Source organism: Arachis hypogaea, chromosome 13 (genome assembly GCF_003086295.3).
Source record: "Arachis hypogaea cultivar Tifrunner chromosome 13, arahy.Tifrunner.gnm2.J5K5, whole genome shotgun sequence".
NCBI lineage: Eukaryota > Viridiplantae > Streptophyta > Magnoliopsida > Fabales > Fabaceae > Arachis > Arachis hypogaea.
In genome coordinates, this window is record NC_092048.1 from 132549659 (window position 1) to 132562668 (window position 13010).

At 40.9% G+C, this 13010-nt stretch overlaps 1 protein-coding gene across 1 annotated transcript; it reads right to left on the minus strand.

The window, feature by feature from the left end:
* Positions 1–8031: 8031 nt before the first annotated feature.
* On the minus strand, positions 8032–10630 carry LOC112735461 (uncharacterized). The gene is made up of 5 exons (XM_025784996.1): positions 10461–10630; positions 9192–9521; positions 8609–9149; positions 8423–8503; positions 8032–8163 (listed from the first exon to the last, which is right to left on the minus strand). The coding sequence occupies exons 1-5, from the start codon at positions 10628–10630 to the stop codon at positions 8032–8034; spliced, it is 1254 nt and encodes a 417-aa protein (XP_025640781.1).
* Between the last annotated feature and the right edge of the window lie 2380 nt (positions 10631–13010).

Here is a 13010-nt window from a genome sequence, read left to right on the forward strand (position 1 = left end):
CTTTATTAACATGTTGTCTACGTAGACTTCCATGATTTTTCCGATATGATCTGAAAAGACTTTATTCATTAGCCTTTGATACGTAGCTCCCGCATTCTTAAGACCGAAAGGCATTACAATGTAGCAGTAATTTGCTTTTGGCGTCAAAAACGAGGTCTTCTCTTGATATGGTGGATACATGGGGATTTGGTTGTATCCGTAATATGCATCCATAAACGAGAGGTATCTATATCCGGATGAAGCATCTACCAGAGTGTCGATACTTGGGAGTGGTAAGGATCTTTTGGGCAGGCTTTGTTGAGATCGGTGTAGTTGGTGCACATTCGCCATTTCCCATTTGATTTTTTCACCAAGACGACATTAGCTAGCCATAGTGGGTACTTGACTTCTCTTATGAATCCTGCCTCTAGTAGTGCTTGTACCTGTTCTTCTACAGCTTGGGATCATTCTGGCCCAAGTTTTCTTTGTCTCTGTTGTACCGGCCGAGATCCTGGATAGACCGCCAACTTGTGACTCATTAGCTTGGGGTCTATGCCTGGCATGTTTGCAGCTTTCCATGCGAAGAGATCGACATTATCTCGTAAGAACTGTACGAGTAATTCTTTTGCGTCTCCCTTCAGGATCGTGCCGATATTAGTTGTTTTGTCCGAGGTATCCCCGATCTGAACTTTCTCTATTTCTCCTTTGGGTTGTGGACGGAGTTCTTCTCGTCTCTGAATTCCACCGAGCTCAATTGTATGGAACTCTTCTTCTCTGCCTCTGAGGTTTAGACTTTCGTTATAACAGCGGCGTGCCATCTTTTGATCTGCTTTTATTGTAGCTATCCCTTTTGTAGTTGGGAATTTCATGCATAGATGCGGAGTTGAGACTATTGCGCCGAGTTGATTTAGTGTTGTCCGACCTATTAGGGCATTGTAGGCTGAACTCACGTTGACCACGATGCAGTCTATCTTGAGTGTTCTGGATTGGTTCCCTTTTCCAAAGGTTGTATGTAGTGACACGTATCCCAGCGGTTGTACTGGGGTATCTCCCGGTCCGAACAGGTTGTTAGGGTATGCTCTAAGCTCCTTTTCTTCTAAGCCGAGCTTGTCGAAGGTAGTTTTGAATAAGATGTCGGCGGAGCTCCATTGGTCTATTAATGTGCGGTGGAGATTGGCGTTTGCCAGTATGATGGTGATGACCATAGGGTCGTCGTGTCCTGAGATGATGCCGTATGCGTCCTCTTTGGTGAATGTGATTGCAGGAATGTCGGGAGCTTCCTCCTTTCCTTTAACATGATATACTTCTTTGAGATATCTTTTGCGGGATGATTTGGAGGTTCCTCCTCCTGCGAATCCTCCGTGTATCATATGGACATGTCTTTCTGGTGTACGAGGTGATCGCTCGTTTCGTCCGACATCTTCATCCCTTCTTCTCTTTCTTTGATCATCATCTCGGGTGGCCAGAAACCGATCTAATTTTCCTTCTCTTACTAATTTTTCTATGATATTTTTTAAGTCGAAGCATTCGTTTGTGGAATGCCCTCGGACTCAGTGATATTCACAGTATTCGTTCCAATTTTCTCCTCTTCTTTTACCTTTGAGTGGTCGAGCTGGGGGTATCTTTTCCGTATGGCAAACTTCTTTGTAGACATCTACCAGGGATACCCTAAGAGGGGTGTAATTATGATATTTTTTAATTTTCTCCCCTTGTCGATCTTCCTTCTTTTTGGATTCTTTATCTTTGTCTCGGTAGGAGAATCCGAATTTTGAGGTTTCTCCCAACCGAGAGTTTTCTTCCATGTTGATATATTTTTCTGCTCGCTCCTGCACCTCATCCAGAGTTGTGGGATATTTCTTCGATATAGATTGGCTGAAAGGTCCCTCTCGTAGGCCATTGATGAGGCCCATGATGGCGGCCTCTGTTGGCAAGTTTTGTATGTCTAGGCACGTTTTGTTGAATCTCTCCATGTAGTTGCGAAGACTTTCTCGATATCCTTGTTTGATTCCTAGTAGACTGGGGGCGTGTTTGGCCTTATCTTTTTGGATGGAGAATCTGGCCAGGAATTTTTTGGCTAGGTCGTCAAAGCTTGAGATGGACTTGGGAGGTAAGTTGTCAAACCATCTAATTGCTGTCTTTGTAGGGGTCGTTGGAAAAGCTTTGCAGCGAACAGCGTCTGAGGCGTCGGTGAGGTACATTGTGCTTCTGAAGTTGCTGAGGTGATGGTTGGGATCTGTAGTGCCATCATACAGAGTCATGTCTGGGAGTTTGAAGTCCTTAGGGATTTTAGTTTTCATGATGTCCCTAGTGAATGGATCTTGATCTTTGCGTGAATTGTCCTCAGGGGTGGTCCGGGTAGCCTTTGCTTTGAGATCGGCTTCAAGTTGCAGGAGTTTATCTTCCAATTCCCGACGTCGCCTTACCTCTTTTTGTAGATCCTTGCCAACTTCTCGTTGATGCTGGCTTTCTTTTTCAAGTTGCTTTAGACGATCTTGAAGTGCTTCTATTACTCCCAGATGTGATGAGTTTTTGTCTCTGTTAGATTCCGGAGTATCTTTTGGTGTAGCGTCCGCGTTTTTGTGCGGCGTTCTATCCTCTAGATCCGAATCATGGTCGTTGTCATGGTCGTCCGCCATGATGATGGGATGACTTCCAGGTTCCCCGGCAACGGCGCCAATGTTCCGTGGGTTACCTGAAATTGTAGGTCGATCTCGGATGAGATCTTCAGTACTGGTCGGAGATGACGTGTCTGGCTGGCTGGTGGCGGCCGAAGCTGTTGTGTCCGACTTGTTGGACTGGCTGCACTTCTGATCCTTGGTCACCGGAGGGTGGGGGGTACCTGCAAAAGACTCCAATGCTTAAGTTAGCACGGGTATTAAGCAGGTTTATTGTAGAATCAGAGTATGGGTTATACCTGGGTGCTCCAGTATATTTATAGTGGTTGTAGAGTGACCTTTCTAGAAAAGATAAGTTGGTTATCTTATCTTATCTTTATCTTTGAGTTGAGGTCAGCTTATCCTCAAGGGAATTGCCTTTATCTCTATAGGCTTGGATTACCTTTGGATTTGGGTCGTGTTCCTCTATTTGGGCCCTTTATTGGGCTTTCCTGTCGTTTGGCCGACCTCTTTGAGAAGAGGTCGGATAGCCTGACCTGAAGAGGTCGGTCGCTTTGTTACTGAACATCTCAGGTCGGATAGCTCGACCCAGGATGTGAACAGTTACAGATAAGATCAGATAAAATAAAAAGATCAAAACTCTTTTCAACGAAGATTCCGAAACAAAAACTTCGAAAGAATATGACAAGAATTATTTTTTTCGTACCAAGGAAAACTCAAAAAAAATTTTTTTTTACCAAGGGGATTACTTTATTTATTTAAAGGAACATAGGATCAAAGATTGTATGGTGGGATGAATAAGCATAAGTTATAGAAGGCGAAGCAGAAGAACCAAATCGCACAATTAGCTTGCTACAAATTGTAACTCTCACGATTTCAAATCACTTAAGTATTAAGAATTATGTGTTACGCCAAAATAGATTTAAGATCGAATAAAAGGATACATAATTCATGAAGAGATGCATAAATAATGATAATGATAAATATTATTTTTCAAAGAATTAAGGATCGTTGTCATGCGAAACAAGTTCAAAACCAGCTCGAAAGAAAAACTCATGAGTTATAAAGAGAAATATGAGCAACATCAAGGATAAACGTTCCAAATAATTTGAAGTGAATAATCAGGATTATAATCAAGCAGAAATATATATATATATAGGAATGAATATGTGCGGTTGGGAAGAGAGTCGATTCATATCCTAAAAGGGTAGATCTAAGGCAAGGAATTCCAACATAACCAATAAAAGAGAAAACAGTGTACTAAGCTATGCATCACAAACAAGATTACATGTCAAAACGGGTCTAACTTAAAAAAAATTAATTTCTAATGCTCCCAGAACCCGTAAACCGCATCGCTTGTTAAATCTACTTTGTCCATGATAACCCATTAACTTTACCGTACACATAAACCATCAACATTAAGCTGGCCATACTTAATATCAATAGATATGCAATGGTAAGCTAACAGCGTTAATCAAAAGACAGTCATGTGCATAAAGCTCCAATTCTCATCATTTGGACAAGACCTATAACATGACAGACACGCAAAGTATGCCATGAAGTATAGTCAGTTCATTCCCAAGGCTCTAATCAGGATGAACTGCTCTGATACCATAATGTAACACCCTCACTATTAGAAGTTACGCTTCCGGCTGCGCTACTCTGATAGTAAGAAGTATTACGACCACTTTACATACTAAATATTAAAATAGGAGCCTGTGACTCAACACCGTATCGCTAATCACTTTATAAACCGAAAATACATACTTCATCTAAAATAAACAAGCAGGCATAGATTTATATACAAGACTTCTTACATAATATCTTATAATATAATATATATAAAACATACAACTCCTATCCCTCTTACAAAATTGTAATAACAAAGATGAGAGAAGAAAATAATCTAATTAATACAACAACATATAAACCAAACGCAGTATAACTTTTCTTAGTGCTTCTTCATTTGGTTCCTGAAAAGTAAAGCTGTAGGGGGGTAAGAACCTAACCACACGGTCTCACCATGGAGTTTCAAAGTTGTCATAAGAAGACATTTAATAGGAAAACTGTTTTCAAATTCAGTGATTATCATTGCCTTATGAATCTTTTTAAAAAAACCAATAGGTAATCGTTCAAAACCTTTTCAAAGAAACAATGTTTAATCTTTCAGAAATCTGAAACCTTTCCTTTCTTATAAGAAAAACTCAATCAGAAACCAACCACGCAATCAAACAACACAATCATTAATTCAGCACCAAAGTTCAATCTCAAATGTAGCACGCCAGAACAAACACAGGCAAGGCAGACAAGGAAAGCACAAGTAAGCAGCAGTTACAGCAAATAGTTCAAGTAGCAGTTACGAACAGTTTAGCAATTAGGCAAACCAAAACAAGTTCAAACTCAAGCAAAGCATACAAATGCATATGATGCATGCCTGTCTTATGGCTGATGAGGCTCATCTGTCGGTTATCCAGCCAACCCGACAAGTCTGAATTGTACTTAGACTGTCCCCCGACGTGCATCCCCAAGAGTCTATGCATAGCTTTTTCTTAAATAATCAATATTACTCAATGGGGGTAACATTTCCGGGAATTTATGTAGTGCCCAGTCACACACTTACGTCGTAGGGTCAACAGAGTATCGAGTCTTCAACCTGGTACACATGGTGGCAAGCCACGACACTTAATCCAGGGAACCTCGTATCTCAGATATTTCAAATTCATAAGCCATATAAATAATTCATTCATCATTCATCAATATCTGATCCATTCTCAATATCATCATCATTCGTCAATCCATATCCCATTTCCAAATTCATTCAAAAATCATATTTCAAATCAATCCTCGTCATCCTTTTTTTCCGTTTCATTCACTAACAATTCTCAATCCAAAACATAACTTTTTCTTTGATAAATGAAGTAATCTTAAATCATATAATGCTTAAAATTAATCCTTTTAAAATAACTACTTCAAATGAAACTTCTAATTTTATAAAATTTTGGCAACATCTCCTCTAAAACTCGATTCTGCCACCCTTTTCGGGTCCCGTCCAAACATTTCTCAAACCTTTTCCAAACCTCAATCATTTTCCAAGATTCAGCTAGTTCCAATATCAAATTATTTTCAAAGCGAATCAGTGCCCATAATAAATCTCTTTTTAAAATCAAACCAGCTCAAATACTAAATCATTTATAAAGTCATTTATAAAGTCACTAACTCAAAATTAAACCATTTCCAAAGCCAATTCATTTACATCATCAAAAATAGCTTCAAAACCAAGAAAAGCCATTTTTCATAATAATCAACTAAATAACCTTTCAAACTAATTTCTTTTCAGCAATCACAAACTACTCAAGCAATCAAGCAATCAGTCATTCAGTCCAGCAAACAACCACATTTAGAAGACAATTATAATCACAGGCATATGTTCTCTCACTTTAATATCTATTTATCACAACTCTGTAATATAAATTAGATTTTAAGGAAAACCCCTACCTCAAAAGTTGAACCCATAAACTAAAGGCGTCACAAGAATCATTCTTCTCCGCCCGAATAAACTGCAGCTTCAATCGTAGGTCTGCTCACTTCCGCAATAGCAGAAACGGTTTTAATTGCAACAGGCAATCCCGACAACTCAATCCTAAAAGATAAATATCGCAAAAACCTTAATAACACATGATAAAAAACTAACGGCGAGGGTTCGCAATAAGATATACCTACAGTAAGAGCAAAATGGAACAGCCACAATCCCGAGCTGATCCAGCGGCAGCTTCGACAGCAGCCAGAAACTCCGATGGTCCAACAGCAACCTTAACTTTGATATAAAATCATCGGAACTCAATCCTACAATACTAACAGCTCAGAGCCTCTAATAACTTATATTGGAATATTGATTTCAAAAGTTCTGGAATTAAAAACACTTACCAAGAAGGCAAAGGCGACAAACCCACTTATTCCATATTAACAGCAACAGCAGCAATGGCATTAGAACCAGCAGTAGTAACACCAGCAACATCAACACCAAACAGTAACCGTTTATTCTGGAAAATTAAAAATTAACATGAAATGGATATTAGGTGAAACTAAAACCAACTGACATGGTGAAGGAGGCAAAACAAGTTCAGTCTCACCATGAAAAGCAGCAAACCCTAACGAAGCAGGGGCGGGGCAGAAGGAGTAGTGGTGGTTTTCTGGCGACTAGAGGCAACAACGGCTTCAACCGAAATAGAACAAAATCAGAATCAACGGCAAAAACCTCGGAACAGTAACGACGATAGAGACACGGCGGGATTAGGTTGAACGGCGGCGCTACAGCACAGTAACGACGACACGGTGGTAGCTCGCGAGGTTGACGACAGTAACCCATGGCGCTGACGGTGACAAGGCTAGTCGTAGGCTTCAATTCTTCGTGCGTCTCTCTCTTCACCGCGAGCTCCCTCTCTCCGACGCCTCTTCTCCATGACTGTGGCTCCAAGCCCGCGAACCTCCCACTCGTGAGCCATCTCTCTTCGTCGGCGACCACGATGGCACCGTGGCAGTGGCACGACGGGCTGAATGGTGATGGCGCGGCTCCCTCCCCTCTTCTCCTCCGCTTGCGCCCTCTCTTTCTCTCTTCTCCATCTCTGTGTGTGTGTGTGTGTTAGTGTTTCAGAAAGGGAGAAGGGGTAATAGCGGCTGGGAAAGGAAAATTAGGTTTCTGATTAGGGATTTAGAATTAAGGTTCCAATTTGGGAATTTTGGTTGGGGGTAGTTCAGTCATTTCACTAAAATTAGGAGTAATTGAAAATCAAAAACTAATTTTTAATCCACAAATAATATTTGTAAAAATACTATTTAATTATCAATTTATAAATTATTTTCAAATAAATTCTCTAATTCAATAATTAGAGATAATATAATTAATTTTTTGATTCATAAAAATTAAAATATTAAATTCCATCATCTCAATTCTTTAAATCAATTTATACAAAATTCTTATTATTTTGCAATTACTGAATTTTATAGTTCAAATATAGAAAATTATCCAATAATTATAAAATTAGAGAAAATTTTTAATTTAATTATCAAAACTTGATTTAATTAGCTTTAATTAAATAATTTCTAAAATTAAAGTTGTTAATGAGTAAATAAATTGAAATCAATTTAGAATAAGGCTTTTCAAAAGTTTTGGGTCTTACAGGATCCACCTCAGGTTAATGCCTGGGATCAGCACGAGCATCCAGCTGCGGAGACGCATTTGCCAGGGAATTTCTACTGCCCGCAGCCGTTCGTGGCGGACGACCCCTTTCAGTCATCCACTGTGCATCAGTATATGCCGTATCATAGTACCTACGAGGAGGGTGGTTCATCTCAGGGGGTGGTACACAGGATCTGATTGATTCTATGGATCGAGTTGGTTGGACAAACTTTTCGTCTTTCTTTGATGGCTTAGATCAATTCATTCCTCATCAGGCATCACCACACACACCCACCGACCTAGAACTTGCACTTCGACGCTATGATTCTGAGAGTCACCCCCTGTTGGAGGGAGGAGATCAGCTTCTGTCGATGACACGGTCGGATCCCAGCTCTGCCCGATTGAAGAGAAAATAAAAGAGAAAATAAAAGCACAAACAATGCATGGTATGGCCACGATCCTAAGTGCCAGCAACATGGGGACAATGTCTCCTGGTATGCCTTGGTTGCCTGCAAATACCGCATCACTTTTCTGGACCAGGCTCGACGTCATCCATCTCATTTCGAAGCCTTGTGGAAACAGGTCGGCCCTCCATTGATCGTCACATGTGGGTATTGGGAAGGAGACGTTGTCCTTCATGTGGTGGCCATACCTCCTCGTCGAGCAATGGAGAAAACTCCATCTGATATACTCGGAACACATTTTCAATCTGATACACATCGTCGACATAAGACTGCCAGTCAAGCCTTGCATGGGCACATGCAGCCAGGGCATGAGCACACGGATAGTGCAATGCTTGGAAGTATCCGCAATCACACCTTCGTTGTTAGAGGAAAACCCTGAATCTGGACTGTGCCCCTACAACGGTTATCTCATCGACTGTGAATATCGACGTCGCCCTGTCGTATGATGTGACAAGCATCTGCGTGATTCCCTCCCTGTTGGCAAGTATTGCCTTTTGCAAGAATTGTGAAAATATCTGGCCACATGCAACCTGTGCTTCTGCCTGTTGACCTTTATTGACAAACAATGCATTTAGGCGGTGGTAGGTGGACTTAATAATTGCACAAACTGGAAGATTACGAGTCCCCTTGAGCATGGAGTTGATACACTCAGAAAGATTCATTGTCATGTGACTGTATCGGCGACCCTCATCGCGGTGTTGGAGCCATTTTGGTGGCTCTAACCCTCTAATCCAAGCCATCATTGCCGGGGAGGTGGCGGGATCCTCGACGCTGATTAACTCAAGGTAGTGTTGTGCCTGCTCTTGCGTCTTTGAGTATGCCGCGTTAACAAGGTGCCTTTTGGCTTCCTTGCTCTTGAAGTTTGCTGCAGAGTTAGACGCAATGTGTCGGACACAATAAACATTGTGTTCCCATCTACAACCATCTCACTCCAGCGCAGCCTTTATAGCTGCATGCCTGTCAAAGATAAGTAGAATCCCCAGTTGAGTAGCCACATGTCTCCTTAAGTTGGTCAGAAAGAAGTACCACGCATCTGTGTTCTCCCTTTCCACAAGCGCGAAAGCTATGGGAAGTATGTTGTTGTTTCCATCCTGTGCTATTCCCATCAACAAGGTTCCCGTGTACTTATCATACAAGTGTGTTCCGTCAACCGAGACTAGTGGCTTGCAGTGCTTGAATGCCTTGACACACGATGGGAATGACCATAATACTTGATGAAACATGACACTATTATGGTCAAGCGTGTTGCCAACGTAGTATGGTCGGGTTTGAAGATCAAAAATTGTACTTGTGACGAAAGTGCAAATTTATCACTACAGAATAACGAACGCAAAACAAGTACGCAATCTGACAAAAGTCTCGCGTATGGTCTTACCTGGAATGAAAGTTTGCAACACGTTGAAATATCTCTACAGCTGGGTATATGAATCATCCCAGTCTCCATAGATTCTGGCTATTGCCTTTTGCTTCGCTAGTCAAACCTTCTTGTAAGATGTAAGGTCCCACATCGGTTGGGGAGGGGAACGAAGCATGCCTTATAAGGGTGTGGATACCTCTCCCTAACATGACGCGTTTTGACGAGTGAGTGTGGGGGGTTTCGGCTATCATCCCTATCGTCAAAGGCAAAACCATGAGACTTTGTGTGCCAAAGCGGACAATATCGTGCTAGCGGGTGGTCTAGGCTGTTACAGATGGTATTAAAGCCAGAGCCCGGATCGATGTGCCAGCGAGGGCGCTGGGCTCCGTTAGGGGGTGGATTGTAAGGTCCCACATCGGTTGGGGAGGAGAATGAAGTATGCTTTATAAGGGTGTGGATATCTCTCTCTAGCATGACGCATTTTGACGAGTGAATGTGGGGGCTTCGGTTATCATCCCTATCGTCAAAGGCAAAATCGTGAGGCCTTGTATGCCAAAGCGGACAATATCGACATATCGTGCTAGCGGGTGGTCTGGGCTGTTACATAAGACACCTTGTATCCGTACGCTGACTCCACAGAACCCTACAACACCTTTATGCAAATGGTCGCGTCTACCTAAACCATGGGGAATATATGCTGGCATATGACATTTGAATCAAGTTGATTATGATCTTGCGACGTCGCAGACGCCAAACAACTGTGAGGCCCTTGGTATTTTCAAACTTTCCAAAATCTGGAAGCCCTCGTCTTCGCAACCTTTACCATCCAGCGACATTGGTCACCAAAAAATTTGCATCGACATACATACCGAGTATGATCTAACTCCACTACTTTAAATTTTGCACTTCTACAGATGTTGTAGTTCTTAACAGCAAGCATAACTGCTTCTTTATTCAGGAATTTCAATCCAAGCTCTAGCTCCATTTCACCGGTCAAAGCATAGTTGCTCGGTATGTCCTCCGCGGTAGTCGAGTTCATTGGACCAAGACTTAGGTGCAGATAGTGGTCGGGGGTGCTGCTGGAAAGACCTCCTACCCCTATCACATTTATCGGTTCGACCTGAGTTGGGATAACCCTATCGCCCTCAAGCGGTTGGGTTTCCGGAACAACTTCTGCTTCCTCTCCGCTATCATCCTCAATCTTGTCTTCCTCGACGAGTCAGCCAACCCGTTGGCAATTCCTTCCAGATATGCAACATGGACAGTGGGGGAGGGATGTCGGTGAGGATTTTCTACATTCTGGGCGAGCGTCACGAAGGCATTAAAAGATGGACTGCGAGCCCTACCAATCTCCGAAAATGGAATGGCTTCACCAGGACCAAAAGTTCGCATTTCCTCGCATTTCCTCCACGTTATTCGAACTAGATGAGCTACCCCCCACATCTTGGAGCTTCACACAAAGTTCCATACAATAGATTCTTCTAATGCTACGATGATACGAAAACATCATCGACACGTGCTGGTCAGATTTAATATGCATTTTCTGATATGCAAAGGAACTAGCTACCGCAACTAGCATCCTGTAAATCAGGGTACTAATCTCCTTTTTCCCAACCAACCCAGTGTTCATCAGAATAAGATTTTTTAGTTGTTGCAGAGATGATTGTGGGGGAATCATTATCCAAAGTGGGTCATCACACATAAATGTCACCCCTTCGGCTGTGTGCGAAATTTCTCCATTCTGATATATGACCACATAAATGTATTCAGAGGCCATTACCACACCAAAAATTGGTGAAACTAACCTCTATGAAAATGGAATTCACGGAGAGGAAGAGAGGGTAGAAGAAGTGAGAATTGGAATTGTGGCATCAGTTATGTAGGAGAAGGGTTTTTATAGCCTAGTCGTTGTTCCAATTCGTGTGTGGTACACACTGAGTTGACTCATTTCGTGTGCGGTACATTAGAAATGGGGTGTCCATATCGTGTGAAGCCAACCTGACATGTTCACCTCTGGCGTGCCCCCATTTCGCTGCTGCCACGCATGAAATGGGATCTCCATTTCGTGCCTGCTGTACCTGACATGGTGCTCCCATTTCGTGGGCACCTAGCCCGAAATGGTGTTGAAATCCATTTCGTGGCAGCCATACATAAAATGGAGCTGCGCATTTTAAGAACAGTTTCCACCTATGAGCATTTTGGGAATAAATGAATTTTCCATGTGTATATAGGTAAAAAAGCCCAGAAAACCATCTATATATAGAACCTAGATTTTAACTCAAGCTAATGTCAAATATCACTTAACATTTCAAACAAGTAGAATTGTTATATAAAGAAGAAAAATGACCGTGTAATATATGTTGGCGGTTAAAAAGTTAAAATTTGAAGCTTTAGAAAGTGATTTGGGTGAGTTTTGTGAAAAATAGATTAAGTGAAAAATGGTTAAGATGAGAGATTCGGGGTAAGTAAACTTGTGAGGAAAACACTTCTATTAATAACAAATAAGCAATACAAGAACTAATGATGAGAAATAGAGGTGGAGAACAAGTGTTGAGACCTCCACTAATGTCACAAGAGGATGAATGAGTTTTGTTTAAAGTGGACAGTGGTTGATTAATTGCTATCGGGTGTTCTGGTGGAACACCCAAATGCCAATTTTCCTTGTGAAGTTGATGAATAAAATGAAGAACAATGAGAAAAATTTGAGGAGAGGAAAAGATGGATTTTTTGAGCTCCTAAGTTTCAGAAAAAAGTCCTTTAAAGAGGTGATTTGGGGTCTTTTTATAGTGTAAAACCATTTTAAGGAGGGAGTCTATTGTCCAATGGCTATAGTGTGATGTTTGGCCTATTTCTTTTACCCCAAGACTTGTTACTAAATAAGGTAGCTGATAGAAAATATTTTTAGGTGTTTCCATCACTTCAAATCTTTTTAACTAGAAATGGAAGAAGTTGATTTCCACAAGTTAAACTAAAATTCTGTTCTGCTGTGTTCATTCAAAGAGGTGTATGGGTAAAAGGAGTGCTCATGACATGTCACATTAGTGAAGGGACATCTAGTTTGATTTTTTTTTTAACTAGATGACACTCTTTACACTCCAAATCCAACTAATCCACTTCCACTAATTTAATTCCCACTAAAGAGAAATTCAACTCCTCAAGATGTTCTTTTGGGTTCCATCTTTTTATCCAACTTTGACTCTTTTGGGTTCTATCATTTTATCCAATTTTTACCATATTTTACCATATTTTTTATCATCTTTTTATCCACTTCCATTAATTTAGTTTTTTTTTACCATATTTTTTACTATATTTTATCCAACTTTGACTCCTTTTTTATCATATTTTTAGATCATTTTAAAAATTATTTATGTACAAAAAAATTATTTATGTACAAAAAAATTATTTATTTTTAATACACA

Coding starts and splice junctions, on each gene's coding strand:
- LOC112735461 (XM_025784996.1), bottom strand. CDS start 10,630: ATGAACTCGACTACCGCGGAGGACATACCGAGCAACTATGCTTTGACC. Junction 9,522..10,460: donor GTGGAGTTAGATCATACTCG/GTATGTATGTCG, acceptor TTTCGTCACAAG/TACAATTTTTGATCTTCAAA. Junction 8,164..8,422: donor CTCCATTGCTCGACGAGGAG/GTATGGCCACCA, acceptor TCAATCGGGCAG/AGCTGGGATCCGACCGTGTC.